The following is a 19,576-nucleotide window of genomic DNA, read 5'->3' as shown; positions in this document are numbered from 1 at the left end:
TCAGCCACTCCCATTTCTGTGACCACACCCCCATTGTTTTGGTAATGTCCTGGGTAGGGAGCTCCAGTTATACTCAGCTTTGTACTGTAGCCCTCTCTGGCACCTCAACCTCAGGCCTGGTGTCTTAGTCAGTGTTCTATTGCTATGAAGAGACACCATGACCATGGCAACTCTTATAAATGAAAACATTAATGGTGGCTGATTTACAGGCTCAGAGGTTCAATTCATTATCTTCATGGTAGGAATAATGGCAGACATGGTTCTGGAGAGGTAGTTGAGAGTTCTACATCTGGACTTGCAGACAGCAGGAAGAGTCAGACACTGGGCCTGGCTTGAGCATTTGAAACTTCAAAAGCCACCCCCAGTGACACACTTCCTCCAACAAGGCCACACCTCCCAGTAGTCCCACTCCCTATGAACCTGGGGGTGGGGACTATTTTCATTCAAACCATCACACCTGCAAATCCTAGGGATTGTGTGCTAAGGAGAAGGCTGGACCATGGCTTCAGGATAGATGACATCCTGGCCTGCAGGGCTGTATTACTTTTCTATCCCTAATGTTCTGTTCTTTAAGCTGTTGGTCCTTAAGTTACCTGGTGAGGTAGATAGATTATTTTACAAATAACAAAACCGAGGCATGTGGTGTGTCCCTGCGTAGGCAAAACGGGAAAGCACAAACTACTTTGGCTTCTGGCTCCTCCTTTCTGTGAGACCCAGAGACAGCTCTATCAGAGTAGAGCAGGGCTAGGACCTCACACACAGGCTAAATGACAGTGCAGCCTGCCATTCAAAAGTCTTCTCTATTGACATCAACACTTGTCTGTAGGAACCTATGGTGTCCAGGCTGGGCACTGAACACCCACAAAGATGGATGGTTAGAACCAAACAAAAGCGTCCATGCTGGTGGCTCTGTCCCCTGTCCCAGGTAGTCTGGGAAAGTAGTGTTCATCACTTCTCAAAGTATCTCCTGGAAACTCGTTAGAGATGCAGAATTCAGGTCCTACCAAGCTCTGTGGAGCCAGAATCTGCCTGCCATCTGGTGATTTGTCTTCATGTTAGCATTTGACACAATAGCCTTGAGCCTTACTTCTTAGATACCTGGAGCAAGGCTGGGCTTCAGGACCACATAAGCAACCTCAAGTGACTTTAGTAAGCAGCCCATTGACCGCAGGGTCCTAACACAGTGTCTGTCTCTGGTTGGAAAGATGATGAATAGGCTGCAGGGTTTTTTGTTTTTTGTTTTGTTTTGTTTTTTGAACAGGAAGATGTACTTGTACTGAGCTCAGCACATTGGAGCCTAGGTTCTGAAGTCCTGAGTCTGGGATCTTTTGAATCTGACACAGCGAGTACTGTGACTGACCAGCAGTCCCAGGACTCTGAGAAGTGTTTTGAAGTTACTGGGTGAATCATCTGTGTGTCTCGGTGATGCTTTTAATGTTGAGTGTTGGGGACAGAAGTGGGTGCCTCAGACCTGGGCAGGGCTACTGCGGCACAGGCAGGTCCTAGGCTGGTCAATGTCCCTGCTGGGGAGGAGTCCTGCCTCCACCACCTCCCTCAACTCAGCTCCTGGTTATAGTCCCCAGGATCACGCCTCTGCCTGCCACCTTCGGGACCCAGTACCATGGCTAAACCAGGCCTGAACATGGAGCTGAATCGCCTGGTCCAGGACCAGCCACCTGGCCAGGAGGGCCCCAGACCTGGCCCCCCAAATCCAGCCGTGCACCTCCCCAATGTGCCCAGCTATCGTCCCGCAATCACCCGCATCCCTGTCCTCGTTTCCCGGAGGACAGCCTTGTCCAACTCCAACTTCACCAAGGAGATCAGGAGCTCCATCCGTCGCTTGGGTAGTGTGATCTTGCCCCCAGCATGCTTGGGATGTGGCCTAGTAGAGTTTCTGCATGGCTTGGGCTGTCTTCCCACCTTTGTGCCGTGCTGTAGGGACATGCTTTGTGCTCATGGACACCTCTACAGACCTCTCTCCTACTTTGTAGTGACCTAGCAGGGTTTAGTCCTTTTCTTTCCATATGCTCACACCTTCACAGTCAGCAGCTTAATTCTGCAACTGCATGCACTCTCTGAAGGTCATCCTCTTACACAGAGTTTTTAAAAAAATCAGCTCTCTAGGTCATGAAACTTGGTGAAAATGCTGGAATAGGGGGCAGGGGTCACTCCTAACTCTAACTGAAATGTAATGGACAGTTGATAGCTTCTGGGGGGGGGGGTGGAGTCAGTTTTCTGTAAGGATATGGCTCCTGGTGGGTTTACCATGCCCCATGGATGGCCTTCTACCCAGGAGTTTATACGGGCAGCACAGATTGGAGTTGATGGGTTATTATAAAAAATAAAAAAGATACGAAGTTGGGGGGAGTATGGAGGTGGGGTGGATCTGGTAGGAGTTGGGAGTGAATACAGTCAAAATATGTAGTAATGAAATCCTGGAGACTTAATAAAGATATTTGTAAAAGAAGAGACAGAAGCCATGGAGGGAAACTGATGGCAGAGTGATATAAGGTTCAAGATAGACTTGTCTGACTGGGAGAGTCTGCTGGACTTTCTGAGGGCCATTCCTATCTACTGTTTCAGGGAAAGTGGAAACATACAGGTGCCAAGCAGGTGTAAGCAGGGGAAACAGGCAGGTACAGGAAGATACAAACAGGAGACACAAACAGCCAGATGTAGACAGGAGAAGTGGCAGGTGCAGGCAAATGTAGTCAGGAGAAGCCATCAGGTGCTGGCAGGAAAAGTAGGCAGGTGCAGGGCAGGTGCAGGCAGAAGTGGGCAGATGCAGATAGAAGTGGGCAGGTGCAGGCAGGTGCAGGCAGGCAAAGCAGGTAGGTATAGGCAGGCCAGGAGAAGGGCTCAGTGGAGATTGAGGGCCTGTCCAAACTAGTCCCTGAGTTGCCACTGCTCACAGGCTAGTGACAAAGTGCTTGAGGAGTACAGCTGCCTCTGTCCCTTTCCGCCTTGATCTAAGTGAGTCTGCCCACTCTTCCTTTTGATGTGACTGGCTTTTGTGTTGACACTGGGCTAGGCTGCCTCTGAGATCAGAGCAGGTAGAAGGAACAGGACACTCTGTAAGAAAGGGCTGTGGCTATCCTTGTCTCCTCTTCCTGCCTCACAAAGGGTACTGAATGGGGTGAGTTTATATTTGCAATGAGGGGTGACACCTGAGCCCTGTCTGCTGGTAGCTGGGCCAGCTTTACTGCTCCACAGGACCCCTGATCTTGACCATCATTACTTACTAGGCCTCTTTTGGTGGATTTTCTTATTTTAATTTTTTAAATAGGAAAACTTTTAATGGCCGGTCAAATGGAGAACCGGCATGGCTTGCCATAGACAGAAGGTGTCAACAGTTAGCTCCAGTGAGGCAGTGATAACACGCTGAACAAAAGCAACTTGTGGAGGAGAGGGTTTATTTTAGCTTACACTTCTGGGTCATAGTCCATCATTGAAGGAAGCCAGGGCAGAAGCTCAAAGCAGGAACCTGGAGCAGAAACCATGGAGAAACTTTGCTTACCGGCTTGTTCCTTTTGACTTGCTCAGCTAGATCTCTCCCATACCACTTAGCAATTAAAAGAATGCTTCTGGGGGCTGGTGAGATGGCTCAGTGGTTAAAAGCACTAGCTGCTCTTCCAGAGATCCTGAGTTCTATTCCAAGCAACCAGAGGGTAGCTCATGGCCATCTACAAAGGGATCTGATGTCCTCTTCTGGCATGCAGGTGTGCATGCGACAGAACACTCACACGATACATACATACATACATACATACATACATACATAATAAAAAAGAGAGATTCTCTTCCCATTTAAGAAGAAACAAATAAACAAACAAAGATGTTTCTCAGACATGCCCACAGGTTAATCAGATGGAGGCAACTCCTAGTGGAAATCTCTCAAATAAGTCTGGGCTCCGTCCAGTTGACAGGTAAAGCTAACTGCCTAACTTCCTAGCAGTCTGGGAAGGCTGAAGCAGAAGGGTCTTGAGTTCAATGTCTGCCTGGGCTACAAATCAGGGCTGCCTCAAAACAAAGGCCAGAAACAGAAACAGAGAGCGTCAGTAGGAATAACCACAAACACAGGGGAAACGGAGCTGTGATTTCCACGTGGTTCTCACGAGTTACTTGTGAGATACAGAACTCGCTGAAGGCTTGGATCCCAGATGCACTGACTTAACTGGTTCTCTCTGTAATCAAGATGGAGGGAGTGTAACAGTGGTGTCATGATCTCATTCTCTGTCTTCCCCTTTCTGGGCTGTGCATCTGGAACCCTGGATGTCCTCTCTGGGGAACTGGGGGCTCCAGCTGGGAAATCCTCTCAGGAGCACCATGAGGACTTCTGAGCTGGGCCTGAATCTGCAGCAGCTTTCTGAACTTTCCTACACTGCAGTTCTCTTACCTGTAAAATAGAAACAGTAGCAACTGCCCCACAGAGCTGCTGGAGAGGTAAACACATCCTGCTATCCTGGTGAGAGCCTACAATCACACATTCTCAGGAAGCTGGGGCAAAAGGCCAGAACAACAGCTAGCTCAAGCCAACACAGCAAGACCTGTTTCAGGTGGCAATGGGGGAAAAGAATAGATGTGAGTCCTTAACATTCAAAAATAAATACCAGCTGGGCAGTGGTGGCACACTCCTTTAATCCCAGCACTTGGGAGGCAGAGGCAGGCGGATTTCTGAGCCAGCCTGGTCTACAGAGTGAGTTCCAGGACAGCCAAGGATACACAGAGAAACCCTGTCTCGAAAAACAAAACAAAACAAAACAAAACAAAAATATATAAATAAATACCAGAAGCCGGGCACTGGTGACACATGCTTTTAATTCCAACATTTTGGTCGCAAAGGCAGGCAGATCTCTGAGTTCTAGGGCAGCCTAGTCTACAGAGGGAGTTCCAGGGCACACCCATAAACCAGCACTGTAGAGACTGGGGCAAGAAGATTGGGGATTTAAGGCCAACTTGGGCTACACAGTGAAACCCAGAAAGGAAGGAAGAAAAGAAGGAGGGGAGAGAGGGAGGGAGGGAGAAAGGGAGGGAGGGAGGGAGAAAGAAGGGTAGAAGAATGGCAGGAAATCAGGCTGGCTAGCAAGATGGGTCAGGGGGTCAAGATGCTTGACACCAAGCCTGGAGACCTGAGATTGATCCCCAGAGTCCACATGATAGAAGGGAACCAACTCTCTCACAAGTTGTCCTCTCTCTCTCTCTCTCTCTCTCTCTCTCTCTCTCTCTCTCTCTCTCTCACACACACACACACAATAGCATTTGCTTCTGCTCTACACATAATGAGTAAATGTAATGTTTTTTTCTAAGACAGGGTTTCTCTGTGTAGTCCTGTCTGTCCTGGAAATCACTCTGTAGACCAGGTTGGCCTCAAATTCAGAGATCACCTGCCACTGCCTCCCAAATGCTGGGATTAAAGTCGTGAGCCTCCTCCTCCACCACCACCACCTAGCTAATTAATGTAGTTTTTTAAAACTTCAGAAGAAGAAAAGGAGGGAGGGAGTGTTGACCTATAAGCACATTGAAATGCAAACAGTAAACACTCAACATTGTAATGTTCCTGTTTCTAGCATTATTAGTCTAGAAATCAATATAACATAAACGATCTCATCTGAGCTGCCCTCTGCTGCTGGACCTTTCCGCTGGGAGATGGCAGTGATGGGTGGAGTCCTGCACAGAGCAGGCAGGGGTGGAAGGGCCGGAATCCCTGTGTCAGACTTCCTGAGGATGTAGCATACTAGCTTTCCTGGGCCTAGAGCTGAGGCCAGGCTTGGGGCAGCACTGGAACCCTGATGGCTACCCTTTAGGGCCCTTCCCTCTTCTGTTCCCATGGGGACTAGTGGGCAGTAGGTGAGGTCTCATCTTCCCCTCAGCCTGGAGGATCTCTGTCAGTATAGCAAATGATCTGCCTCAGGTTTTTTTTGTTTTTGTTTTTTAAACATTTTCCATTCTTGGTGGTCCTCCTCAGGGGGGCGTATGACTTAGTAAAATAAAAGCCCAGGTCTGAAGCCCCTTTTCCTTCCCATTGTACAGCTGTAAGCTATGCACTGGATTTCTAATGGTGGCCATGAAAAGAAACATTCCAGAGTACTTTCCAGCCTTGCTGGGGAGCAGGCCTGTGGCCTGCTGCCCTTAAAGCTTCCTGCTAGGGATAGGGAGTCCTCTAGTGTTGTGAGCATCTTAGGAGGTACCATGCCCAGCACCCCACCCCGCAGGAAGTACTTGATTCTGAAGAAGAAGGCCCAGGTTTTTCAGAGGTCCAAATAGGCAGCAGGTGACTTCTGGGTGCTCCTGCTATAGATGTAAATGACCTCCAAAGCAAGTTCCCAGGTAAATTCATGGTCAAGACAGCAAGTACATCTGAATTGGAGTCTCTTCAAGAATCCAAGGCTTTGGCTTCTGCCCTTCTCTACAGGTTTGGGAGATATGGTTTCTCCTACCTTGAGAGGGGGACAGATGGACCTGTCTGTGTAACATTTAGTCCCAGCCTCCCCAGATCACTGTTGATTTCCATGCTGAGAAGCTAAGGGAGAGAGAGTTCTGGACCATTTAGACTAAATTTCCAGTTCCTGGGTTTGGGGTTGGGGTGGTAGGGACACACAGAGGGTTTCATGCTGCATGGAGCTTGGCTGGGGGCCCCGGGGTGAGGAGAAGCCACCACAAACCCTCCAAAAAACAGCCAGGACTTGGCCTCTCTCTCTCTGACTCTCTCCAGTACCAGCCACGAAAGAGCACCCAGAGCTCCAGGTAGAAGACACGGATGCAGACAGTGGCCCCCTCATCCCAGAGGAAACGCTCCCTCCATCTGAGAGGCCACCACCGTCTCCTACCAAGTCTGACACCCTCACTGTTCCGGGCACGGAGGCAGCAGCTCACAGGTTACCCGCGATGACTTGCTTGCACTTCTGTCTGAGCTGTGCCATTAGCCCATTTGACAGAGGGGGCAGATATTAGAGATGGGAAGCAGCAGGGCTCAGACCTCTGTCAGCAGTGCTGCTCTGAGAAGCATTCTCAGAGGAGATGTACCCTGAGCATCTCCAGCTGCACGACAGAGGGATGTTTCCCAGCAAATGCTAATGTTCACACATACACTAAATGTGACAATTAACCTCTGCCCCCTCTTTTAAATCTTGCTTCATCCTACATTCTAGCAGCAGATTGCTTCCTAAAGCTTCCATATGCTTCATAACTTGCCAGAGTCCTACATCTTGTTTATTTTCCTTTCTTAATTTTTCTTTTTTAGTTCAGGACTTCGCATCCTAGTCAGGAGCTCACACTCCCAGAATGTCTTAGCAATTTAAGAATATGTTTAATATGGTATCCCTTCACTTATTTAGTGTGCGCATGTGCCATGGGGGTCAGAAGACAATTTTGTGCCGTTGATTCTCTCTGTCTACCTTCATGGAGTTCTGGAGATTGAACCTCCAGGTTTGCACGGCAAGCCCCTTTACACACTGAAGCATCTTGTCTGACAGTACCCAGGATCTTGCTTTTAAACCAGCCTGCTTCACGGTGTTGTTATAGTGTCATGGTTAAGGACCACAGCCTGTGTGCCCCTAGCTGATCACAGTAGAATGAGCCCAGCACACTGTGCCCTGTCCTCACAGCCGGGCCTTCCTTTTCTTTCTTTCCTTTACTTTTCTGTTCTTCTCTTTTTTCCCTTTCTTCCTGCTTCCCTTCATCCCTCCCTCCCTCCCTTCCACCCTCCTTCCCTCTCTCTGTCTCTCCATTTCTGTCTCTGCCCCCTCCCCCCCCCCCAAGCCAGTCCACAGAGTCCTGGCTTGCTTTGAACTCACAAGCTTCCTGCCTCTGCCCCTCAAGCACTGGACTGTAAAGGAAAACCATCACACGTGTCCTAACTTCTTATTGTTTGTGTCCTAAAGGTTGACCCTCCTATGCAGGTCTACCTATTTGCATTGCCATGTTGTTCCCATTTGGGGTACACTCAAGTTTAAGCCCTAAGCTCTCATCTTCTTGTTCTCTGCTGTGCTGACCTCACTTGACAAGCTAACATGTTGCCTTCATGCACTAACATGCCTATCTATGTCCCTAGACTCTTGGTTCCATGTGAAGCCAGGTGTGGTGGTACATCCCTTTAGTTCCAGCACTTGGTAGGCAGAAGCTGGCAGATCTCTGTGGGTTCGAAGCCAAAGACATATCCTTGTTCCATGTGTGAACCCTGGGTATTTTGTGTTTATATGCTAAGACAAGTCTTTAGGAAATGGCCCTTCTTCTCTTCTGCATTCATTAACTCATAAAATGTTTCTAAACTGTGTGCCGATGGCACGTGCATCTAATCCTAGCACTCAGGAAGTTAAGGTGGAAGGATCAAAAGCTTGAAACCAGCTCAGGACACATGACGGGCTTCTGGAGTGGGCAGTGAGTGGGATATAAAGCGAATAAGTTAAAAAAAAAAAAAAACAACTTTAATTAATTAAAAAAACCTGAAAAATAAAATGAGAAACAGGGACACACAGACACAGACAGACAAACAGACACACCCAGAGATACGTAGATGCACAGAGAAGATGCATCACTAGATATTACCCTGACCTGATTCCACCAGACACCATCCTTGTGTCTGTTGACTGTCTCTGTACCACCTTAAGCAGATCTGTCTCTGAGCCTGGGGATGGCTTTCTTGGTAGTGTTAAGAAATGTCTTTCTTTCTCGGGTTTTGGGATTCTTCCACAAAGCAACTTATCCCCACTCTTGAGGAAGAAGGTGGGAAAGTCCAGAGGATTAGCTCCGAGGACACCAATGTCAAATAGTACCAAGGGCACCCCCAGCTCACAGATCATGCTACCCGGGCTCTGGCTTCAGACCTAATCAGACAAGACACTAGTGGCTCCAAATGCGAGAGTCTGAGGCTTCCTGGATGACAGGGGCTTCCTCAGATAACTTCGGTCTCATTCTCAGGGAGCCCAGACTTAAGAAGGAAGGATTTGTTCAAAGTCACACGTGAGCTGGTGATTAGACTCCATGGCTTTGTGTCACAGCTGGAGGGAGGCAGGATAAAGGGGCAGGGGACTTCAGATCAGAATAAGAGGCAGAAGGACACTCAGGCAGAGACTTGACTGAGGGACAAATACCTCATCTCATTGGGTAGATTCAGTGCCATTTATAGAGGAAGCAGCCAATAAAAGTAGCTTAGACTTTAAGTATTGTGCTGAGGTCAGACTCCAAGTTTGCCTGATCAAAGTCCATGGTGTTCACTTTGGGCCAGGCCATTAAGAGTTATGTAGGCTGAGGTTCTAAGTCAGGCCCTCTCACCTCCCAGGAGCCAGCTCAAAGGCAGCCATTTATTTCCCTTAGCCTGCCTTCTCTGAAGGATCCTTACCTGTCTGGGTGTCTACAGGAAGAAGCTACCCTCTCAGGATGATGAAGCCGAAGAGCTCAAGGCCCTGTCACCGGCTGAGTCCCCGATGGTTGCCTGGTCAGATCCCACCACCCCACAGGAGGCTGAGTAAGTAGAGCCACCCCTGAGTCTCAAGAGACTGGTTTGGGACGAGCAGACAAGGAGAGGAACAGGAACTGGGATGCTTTCAGAACCCCACACAAAGCGAACTTCATCTTTTGGAGCACGGAGGCAGGGCCAACTCTCATGCATAGGACTTGCCTGGTTGGCCCAGAGGTTCTACAGACTTAGCAGGGAGGACTTGGACTCTAGGCCAGATGTGTTCATTCTGGCAGGAATCATTCCCTTTCTCCCCCGCTGAAGAGCTTGGCACTAAACCCCAAATAAGTTGGCAGGTAGAAGAAGACCATAGAATCTGCTGTAGGACCTTGGAGCTTGTTAATCAGATTCCCAGGCTCCACACAGCCCTGGACAGCGGCCCCGGAAACCTGCATTTCTATAGCATTCTGGTGACTCTGGTAGCTGGGGTGTAGGATGTTATTGGAGGCCATGGTAGCAGCACAGGAAGCTGAGTCCCCAGCATCTAACTGTCCCCCAGGACTGTGTCATGATAAAGTACTTTCCTGGAGTTTTTCAGTAACTCTGGTTGATGTTAAGTACCCAGCCTTGGACACTTGTACCCTCCCATGCTCTCCAGCGATGACCCCCTGTGTTAAAAGCAAGCCTGCCTTCTCCCTTCTGGCTTTTTTATTTATTTGTTTTTAAATGTACTTGATGTAATTCTGTGTGTGTGTGTATGATGTCAGGGAGCACGTATGTGACATGGTACACACAGAAGTCAGAGAATAGCTTAGTGGAGCCAGTTCTCTCTGATTGGTCCATTGGGTTTGGGATGAAGGACCTCAGGCTTGTGTAGCAAGCCCTTATCTGCAGAGCCATCTTGCTGGCCTCTCTCCATAACTGTATTCACTTTGTACTTAACAGAACTGTAGACACTGATAGAAATGATAGGCCCAGAAAATCCTCAAATCTCACACAGTCCAGATGACGTTTTAATACAATGAAATTGTGTTTTATGTAGCAGAGCAGGGACAAGGTTCTGGTTTAATGTAAGAAAAATATGGTAAGAATCAGAAACAATAATAAAAATTACCCTTGGGATCATGTAAGTAGGTCGATATGGAGACTCATGTATTAGGTAGGCTGAGATGCTGTGACAAACAGGTCCTGATGGTTCAGTGGCTAAAAATACAAGATGTGTCCTATGCTGCAGCCACAGCGCTAATCACTTGTGTATTTTCATGTCAGTGTAAGGTTGTCTTTCATGAAACCATTCAGGGGACCCAAGCGTCAGTATCTTTGCTATCTCCACGTAGCTTATAAGATGTCCTAGTCAAGACTAGAAAGAGAAAACTTGAACCATGCATGGCAGGTCTATATCTCAGCTACTCCAGAATCTAAGAGACTGGAGTGGATCCGACATTGCTGGAATGGTGAATTAATCTTCCTTGGGCTCTGCTGGAAGAGGAGGCATAGACATTACCCAGCACAGGCCTGGGGTCCTGGGAACCCTTCCTGTCTCGGATTCATCCTCTGCTGTGTCCCCACAGTGGCCAGGACCGTGCAGCCTCCACCACCAGCCAGAACAGCGCCATCATCAACGACCGGCTCCAGGAGCTGGTGAAGATGTTCAAGGAGCGGACAGAGAAGGTGAAGGAGAAGCTCATTGACCCCGACGTCACCTCCGATGAGGAGAGCCCCAAACCCTGTGAGTGGGGATAGAGATGGCCATAGGCCAAGGTGGATGGGGTGCCCACAGAACCCCATGAACTACGACTGGGAAGGGTGGCATAAACAAACAATTGGGGTGTATGAGAAAAGCCCAGATTCTGAACTTGGGGCTTAGATATGTACTTGGGAGAGGACGAAGATCAAAGGTGAACTTGGCCTTCCCACAAGCCAGTGGTTAGATTCTTTTGCCTTCTCCCACAGGGCGTGGTGACTGATATGTCTATCTCACTTTTGCATAGCTGCTCTGGAAGCCAATGCTCTTAATGTTCAGAGGCATCCATACCTTGCTGGGGCCATCTGAATAGGTCACTCTTTAACCCAGGCTAGTCTGGAACTCACTCAGGAGCCCCAGCTTGTCCTGGAACTCATGGCAATCCCTCCCACAGGCTGGAAATACAGGTGTGAGCCAGCACGACCTCCAAAGGTCCCCTTCCTTTAAGGAGTCATCTGACAAGGTGATAAATGCCTGGGATTCCTAGCACTTGGAAGTCTGAAACTGGACAATCACAAGTCTGGGGCTAGCCTGGACTACATAGTGAGAAGCAAAGACAGAGAAAGAAAATGAACCTGTTTTCTTTCCTTTTAAGAACAGGGTCTCACTGTGTAGTTCTGGCTGGCCTATAACTCACTTTGTAGACTAGGCTGGTTTCCAACTCACTGAGGTTCACCTGCTTCTGCCTCCTGCATCATCACACCTCGCCCAATGAACAAGCTTTTTGTCAGGGATATTTTCTAGGTTTTTTTTTTTCTAACAAGGGTTGCATATTGGGACTCACGCACCCAAGACATGTCAGCAGAGCCTGACTTCACACTCGTAACACTAGAAGCTGTGTTGGCTGTGTTAGAAGCTCCCCTAAGAGCAAAGGCATCTGTCACCAAGCACCACAGACCCATGAGAGGCTGAGTCTCAGCCAGAGAATGGTACTGAGTCCCATTCTGAAAAATCTGAATCAACATGTCCCCAAGTTGAGCACTTCAGTATTCTGAATAAGGAGGAAGGAAGCATCAGCACAAAATGTTCCACCCATCCAAGGAGCAAAAGGTCTGCCAACACACAGAGATACAGACAGACAGACAGACAAAGACAGACAGACATGTGTACACGCACACACACATACACACACACACACACACACACACCACTTCCAGCTGGGGTCTAGGAAGAACTACTGGGGACTCCAGACTCCTGTGGGAAAGAGAGCCATGGAACTCGTTCCAGAAGAGCGTATTGGCTTCTGCACCCAGAGTACATAAGCAAGTTGTAGTTAGGAAGTGGGGAGGCTCTGAAGTCTCAGCTCTGTGGGTAGGACCCTTTTCCTAGCCTCAGGGCTGAGTCAGACGGTCACTAAGGTCATCCCACAGCCCCAGCTAAGAAGGCCCCAGACCCAGACCCAGCCCAGAAGCCTGTGGAGGCAGAGGCGGCAGAAGAGGAACACTACTGCGACATGCTCTGCTGCAAGTTCAAGCGCAGGCCCTTGAAGATGTACCAGTTCCCCCAGAGCATCGACCCACTGACCAGTGAGTTCCTGTGGAGGAAGTCCCTCCCTTACAATATGGGGGGTGGGGGGGTGGGGAGGGTCCAGTACCATGGACACCCTTGGTCCACAACTCCTTCCTTATACTTTCCAAAATGACTCTACAAGTCCTTGCCTAACTCTTTAACACAAGTCTTTGAACTAAGAACATGGGCCATCTTACAAAGGCTGAGGCACAGAGGGATGTGAGCTACCTTAAGATGCAGCCAGTTAGACTCCTCACCTTGACTGAGGCCAAGTCTTCTAATCTGGTCGTGTGGGCGCCTTCCTGGGGCCCCTGCTCTGAGCAGGGGTTAGGATGGAGTTCATCAGGGTCTGAAGTGAATTCCCATGAGCCTCTGTCAGCCCATCCATAGCCCTCGGGCCCAGAACCCTCCATGTGTGCGCTACACTTCACAGTTTACACTGGAGTCCCTTGCCTTCTCAGCTGGTGATTCCCTGTGACTTCAAACAGACCATGACAAGTGCCAGAGAAGTTCCTCAGGGTTGAACAGGGAATCACTCAGGGGTAGGACTCCAACTCTCGGTGTCCACTGGGTTTCTAAGATACCAAGTGATCCACCCACCTGTCTGTCCATCCATCTGTCCATTCTCCATGTGTCATTTGCTGCTGCTCTGGATTTCCTAAGACAGAAAATATATTGCCAAAACTCATTCATGGGCTGGCAAGATAGCCCAGTGGGTAAATACACCAGCCAAGCCTGGCAGCCTAAGTTCCATCCCCAGGACCCACATGGTGACCTTTGACCTCCAAAATGGTCTATGGTACCCATACACTCACCCCACCCCATAAATAAATGAATATAATAAAAAAAATTTTAAATTTCAGAAAGAAGGAAAGCTTAACAGTCATTATCCAATAATGCCACCGTGTCCCCTTCTCAGAAGACTCTGAGTTTTTTTGGGCCTATCAGGGACCTCCATGTTTACCTAGCCATTCATGCCCTGATCCACCTTTCCATCCATTTGTCTGTCTTCTGAGTGATGCAATCCACACACAGTTGCCCAGGTGAAGCACCGTCTCTTGCTGGCCTTCAAGCCCATCCCTGTCCCCCTCCCTCCAGACCTCATGTACATCTTGTGGCTGTTCTTCGTGGTGCTGGCCTGGAACTGGAACTGCTGGCTGATTCCTGTGCGCTGGGCCTTCCCGTACCAGCGGGCGGACAACATCCACCTCTGGCTGCTCATGGATTACTTGTGCGACTTCATCTACCTCCTGGACATCACTGTGTTCCAGATGCGCCTGCAGTTTGTCAAAGGCGGGGACATCATCGTGAGTGATAAGGAGTAAACAAATATTAGCTGGAGAAAGGTTTCAACCATTTCATTATACTGGTTAAGATCTAAGAGGGAGCCAGGCATGGTGGCACACACCTTTAATCCCACACCCTCACCCCCACACCACCCGAAACCGTCAAGGTCTTCCCTGCAGGGCGGCTGCGTGTACCTGTGAGGTCATCCCACCTCTCTGGTCAGAGCTTGATCTAACATCATTGTGTTTCCTTCTTTTAGACCGACAAGAAGGAGATGCGTAATAATTACCTGAAGTCTCGCCGGTTTAAGGTGTGTGTGGGGTGGGCGAGAGGGGGTGGTGATGAGCGGTTTGCCTCTAGGTATTTGGGGACCTGTGTTATGTAGTTCCTGTCACATAAAGGGAGGCACTCCCGTGGGAGTGCTCTCTAGGCCACAAGTCTTCCGAGGTGGCTCTCACAGAACACCTTTCCGTGTCTGTGCCTCCGCTTCCAATTAGGCAGCACAGAGTCCCTTAAGTTGGTTGGGAATAGTGCGCTGGAGAATGGCAATGTGGATTATGAAGCCACACAGGGTTGTTAGAAAAAAAAAAAAAACAACCTAGAAAATATCCCTGACAAAAAGCTTGTTCATTGGGTGAGGTGTGATGATGCGGGTTGGTGGATGCCGTGTGTCTTCTCTTCTGACGCTGCTTCTGAATATTCTGACCGATCTCTCCGGCAGATAGAGACATGCCCCCTTAGCCCTCCCACCCCTGAGCTTTTGTGTCTTATCCCCTGTGATGCCTGTTGGGATTTTAGATGGACCTGCTCTGTCTCCTGCCCCTGGACTTCCTCTACTTGAAACTTGGCGTGAACCCCCTCCTACGCCTGCCCCGCTGCTTGAAGGTAAGACTGGCAGGTCCCCAAGGACCTGAACACTGCCACTTGGGGAAGGGATAGTGTCCCCAAAAGGAGACCCTGGGGAGGTGAGTGTCCTCTGAGCATGTCTTACTAAGAAATTCATTATAATTGCTGGTAATTTGGGGACATTTCTCATTAGTCTCTGACTCAGAGATTTTACTGATGTTAGTTCTTTGACTCTATGACATGACTGCTATTCTTGCCATCTTAAAAATGAGGAGAGAGGCCCAGAGAGGCTAAGGAACTTGCCCAGTGTCACACAGCTAAGCAGGAATGGAGTCTAGATTTGAACATAGGCATCTATTTCCAGTTCCAATCCTTCAGTGCTTCTCAGGGAAGGGGCTTCAGCTTTATAATAGACTCCACTCAAAAGATGGGGAAGTTGGTCCTGGGAATGGTTGGGTGACTCCCCCCAAGGTAACAGGAGTAAGGCTGTGCCAAGGTCTGATTTGGATGCATGGCACTGATTTTATGCATAGTGTTTCCAGTTGTTTATGTTTGTTTGTTTGTTTGTTTGTTTCTGCTACTCACTGGCTGGACCCAGGGTCCTAGGAGGATTGACTTGATTCAGGGCAGAGATCCAACAAGTGCCCTTGAATGTGATCAGGGTAGATGGCCACTCAGAACAATCAGGCTTCTAAGTAGGCTTCTAGCCAACCAATTAAACTTACTATTCCCCTTACATGATATTAGTGTGTGATATTTTCCAAGGAGAATAAATGGGGAAAATTACCAACAGGGGTAGCCATGATCACACTGGTTACCTGGAGAAAGAGGGCAGAGAAGACTGGTAACCACCAGGTAGGGTAGAAGGCAAGGGCAGTGCAGCCGTGTCCCCAGCAGGCACAGAGCTGGCCTTTAGGGCTGTCCTAATGTCTTCTTCTCCCTCCTAGTACATGGCCTTCTTTGAGTTTAATAACCGCCTGGAAGCCATCCTCAGCAAAGCCTACGTTTACAGGTGAGAGTTCCCCATGCCCACACGTGCACATATGCACATCAATGCGCGCAGGTGCACACACACACACACACACACCATACCCCCTAACCTCTTTTTTTGAGCTACTCCCCTCCCCCATGCCCCATGGCCTTCAGAAATCACGCAATTTCCTGGCCCAGCTTCTTCTTTGAAAGAATAATTAGTTGGTTGGTTTGTTTTATGCAGAACCACGAATGTCTTTATTTACCCCCCCCCCCCCATTGTGACAAGGATACTCACAGGCTGACTCAGTGACAAGCCAACATTTCCGTGTCAGTACAGGGAAGTGAAGCTCCCATCCTAGCTCTAGCAGAAGAGACCATTTGTAAGAATTGGTACAAAACATGTTAGCCAGGGCTAACTAGGCTATACTTGGGGAGCAAGTTCCTAAAAGAGCACACAGCTCGTTGTCATTTCTCTATGAACACCGAATCCCCCCTGCTCCGCCCTTAGGCCGTATTTCCCCTTGGCCCCTCATCTGTATAGAGTTCTCTGACACAGGTTTCAAGTCCAGTCCCCTCCCGCATCCCACTGATTGGGTGGCTGAAACTGGATATCCCCTGATTGGGTGGCTGGGACTGGATATCCACTGATGATTGGGTGGCTTGGGACTGGCTTTCCACTGATTGGGTGGCCGAGACTGGTTAGCCATCCATTTGGTGGCTGGAACTGGTTATTCAGTGATGATTGGGTGACTGAGACTGGTTATCCACTGATTGGGTAGCTGGGACTGGTTATCCACTGATGATTGAGTAGCTGGGATTGGTTATCCACTGATTGGGAGGCTGGGCAGGAGAAAATCAACAGAAGGAAACCTATAAGGTGGGCTGAGATCTAGTTCGGTCCCACCGCCCCGCCCCCTGGGGCGAGGTGTCACCTCCATGGCCCTGACACACTCTCTCCCTCTGCAGGGTCATCAGGACTACTGCCTACCTGCTGTACAGCTTGCACGTCAACTCCTGTCTTTACTACTGGGCGTCAGCCTTCCAGGGCCTCGGTTCTACTCACTGGGTTTATGACGGCGTGGGGAACAGGTGAGCCAGGCTTCCCCCAGGGCATCACATGGGCAATATTTTTTTGTCCTTTACAGTTACAACAGAAAGGCTCCTAGAAAGGTGTCCTATGGCTATTGTGTTGCCAAGACAACCCTGCTCCTGAGGAGTCATTCATGGCCAAAATTCTAAAGCCAAGTTCTCCTTCCCCATCTGTCTTCCTAAGCTAAGGCCCCGGGAATTGCTAGTGTCAGGAGAGGGTCTGGGCAACGAACCTGCTAGAACAGAGCGAGTCTCAGCCTTCCTAATGCTACAACCCTTTAATACAATTCTTCATGTCGTAGTAACCCCCAACCATAAAATTACTTAGCTGCTACTTTATAACTGTAGTTTTGCTACTGTTATGAATCATAATATAAATATCTGATATGCACAATCTCTGATATGTAACCCTCTCAAAGGGGTCACGACCCACAGGTTGAAAATTGCTGTGCTAGAAATAGAAACATCTTTACCATGTACCCAAGTCCAGTAGGGTTGGCAAATACACCAGCCTTTAGTGTGAAGAAATACCCAGGGCAGGGGACAAGGACAGGGGACAAGGACAGGGGACAAGGACTTGTGTATAAAGATGTTCCCCATAATGCCATTCATCATATAGAAGAAATGGAAATGCCCCTCAGGACCATTGAAAGAAGCTTGCTGGTGGAAGTGACATTATTTCAGAGTGTCTATGAGATTTTGTGGTTCTTTTACCTCCCTGTGTGCAACCTACTTTTTCAGATTTTAGCATTTCTAAATTTGAGTTATAGGGATAATCCATGTGTAGGTTTAACATGATATTTATTTTTGTACAAAAAAGCTGAATTTGTGTTGAGGCTCCTGCCCAGTGGGAGGAGAGCTCTCGCTCAGCATGTACACAGATGGCCCTGGGTACAGTCTCCAACACGTGTGTGCATGCACACAAAAGCTGAATGGACTCACTGGTGTGCTATGCAATCACTGCATTTTAGAACTGACGGAATATAACAGGAGAGCGTGTTCCTGCTTTTTCTCTTCCAAGTCAGCAAAGAACTGCATGTGCATTGTGCATGTGTATATACATGACGGACAGCGAACAGAAAGCCTTAGCGGTGTCTACTGCCTAAAGCAAGACTACGCAATTGCAATATGATGTGGCTCATACATGCAACGTGAAATGCTTTAATAGCCATATTATAGACACAAAAGTAATATATTTGGTTAATCCCAGCGACAAAGTTATCACTTCTGTGTGTAATTGCTGTATTAAGCATAAGTTGATTGGACAGTGGTAAACTTTCTATACCTTTCAAATCTTGTGTGTATTACACAGAGAAAGACAGACACATAGAGAACACATCATTATACATGAATCTCAGGCCTCTGGCTTCACTGCTTCTTTATGATCTATACATACTTCTAAGTTCTGGGGACAAAACCCAGGGCCTTCTGTGCTGTCAATTAAGCATTTTAAAGATAGTCTAAGTTGCCCAGGCTGGCCCTGAATTCACTCTTTAGCTCAAGTTGCCTTTGAGCGTTCTCTCCTGACTAGCTTCCTGAATGCTAGAAAGCTACTAAGAACTCCTGTGAAGAAGAACAGTAACAAACCAATGAGTGCGGGTCTGGCTGGTGCAAATGCTTACTCAGCGCTTGCTCCTGCTGTGAAAAGCCAGCCTGCCAGGAAGAAGTTCAGAACCTGGCCTCTGGAAACACTAACAGCCCAGCCTAGAAACATATGCTAACATATTCTGTGAATATGTCAGCTGCGCTAGGTTGTTTTCTGGCTTTCCTTCACATCTCAAAGGAGTCAACACCCACAATCTAAGAACCTGCTTCTCAGAGGCAGGCCAAACTGGTAGTGCTGAGAGAAGTCAGTGGTGCTCTGGAACCTTCTTCCAAGAACCCAGGGGTCTAGGCCTGCTTGTTGGCACACTTTCTTTCCCAAGGGGACTTCTTTAGGCATTCTGGATATGTGAACAAAGTACAGTGACAGACAATTCTCCAAGTTCAATAGTATAAACAATAACCATAAATTATATATAATATATATATGGTTTTATATATATATATATATCCATAAAATATAACTATATAAAGTATAAAATATTATAACTATATAAAGTGTAAAATATTATAACTAAAATATATAAAATTATAACTATAAAACATTGTAGTATTTTATAGTTTATAAATTAATTATATTATAAATTGTAAATAGCCATAAACTGCAAATAACTACAAAAAAACTAAAAATTAGCCACCACCCTCTAGGAGAGGATCTGCTGTGTGCTGGAGCGAGGAGCCTCGGAAAACCAGTTCCTGCCTATGGCAGTCCACTGTGGCCTGTCCCAGCCTGTAGCACTGAGGAGGTGTGGGTGGTGCCCCACTCCAGGAGGTCCCAATATATGCCATGTCAGGGGAAGATAACTCCTCCGAAACATTTAGGGGAAGGCCAGGACTTTGAGGACACCACTCATACACCTTCTGTGTGGTTCACTGCCCAGCTGCAGGAACACTCCCTCCACACTTTCATTGGCTAGATGTTGATCCATGCGCCCCCTGGTGGCCAGTACTGGTATAGTAGGAAATGTCAGGGCAGATTGGTCTGTTGTCTTCATATGTCCAGACAACTGGAGACAAGGAGCCTTGTCTAAGATATCCCAGCTTGTCTGAGGCCTGCATAGGCACCGTGTGCGCGCGCGCACACACAAACACACACACACCACTACCGCCATCACCACCACCACTACTAC

General features: G+C 48.3%; 1 protein-coding gene across 5 annotated transcripts in view; it reads left to right on the top strand.

The window, feature by feature from the left end:
• The window catches only part of Cngb1 (cyclic nucleotide gated channel subunit beta 1), a 63,669-nt gene that overhangs the window by 28,788 nt on the left and 15,305 nt on the right, over positions 1-19,576 (top strand). For all 5 annotated transcript variants that reach the window (XM_034522501.2, XM_076915693.1, XM_076915692.1 and 2 more), the window contains exons 17-25: positions 6,713-6,875; positions 9,356-9,463; positions 10,966-11,123; positions 12,509-12,664; positions 13,746-13,954; positions 14,194-14,244; positions 14,733-14,819; positions 15,728-15,792; positions 16,722-16,844. In XM_034522501.2, coding sequence (XP_034378392.1) covers positions 6,713-6,875; positions 9,356-9,463; positions 10,966-11,123; positions 12,509-12,664; positions 13,746-13,954; positions 14,194-14,244; positions 14,733-14,819; positions 15,728-15,792; positions 16,722-16,844 — 1,120 coding nt within the window. The remainder of the gene's footprint in view (positions 1-6,712; positions 6,876-9,355; positions 9,464-10,965; positions 11,124-12,508; positions 12,665-13,745; positions 13,955-14,193; positions 14,245-14,732; positions 14,820-15,727; positions 15,793-16,721; positions 16,845-19,576) is intronic.

Source organism: Arvicanthis niloticus, chromosome 18 (assembly GCF_011762505.2).
Source record: "Arvicanthis niloticus isolate mArvNil1 chromosome 18, mArvNil1.pat.X, whole genome shotgun sequence".
In the NCBI taxonomy this organism is placed as follows: Eukaryota; Metazoa; Chordata; class Mammalia; order Rodentia; family Muridae; genus Arvicanthis; species Arvicanthis niloticus.
The sequence above is the reverse complement of the archived record's forward strand: the minus strand, read 5'-3'. Positions and strand labels throughout refer to the sequence as shown.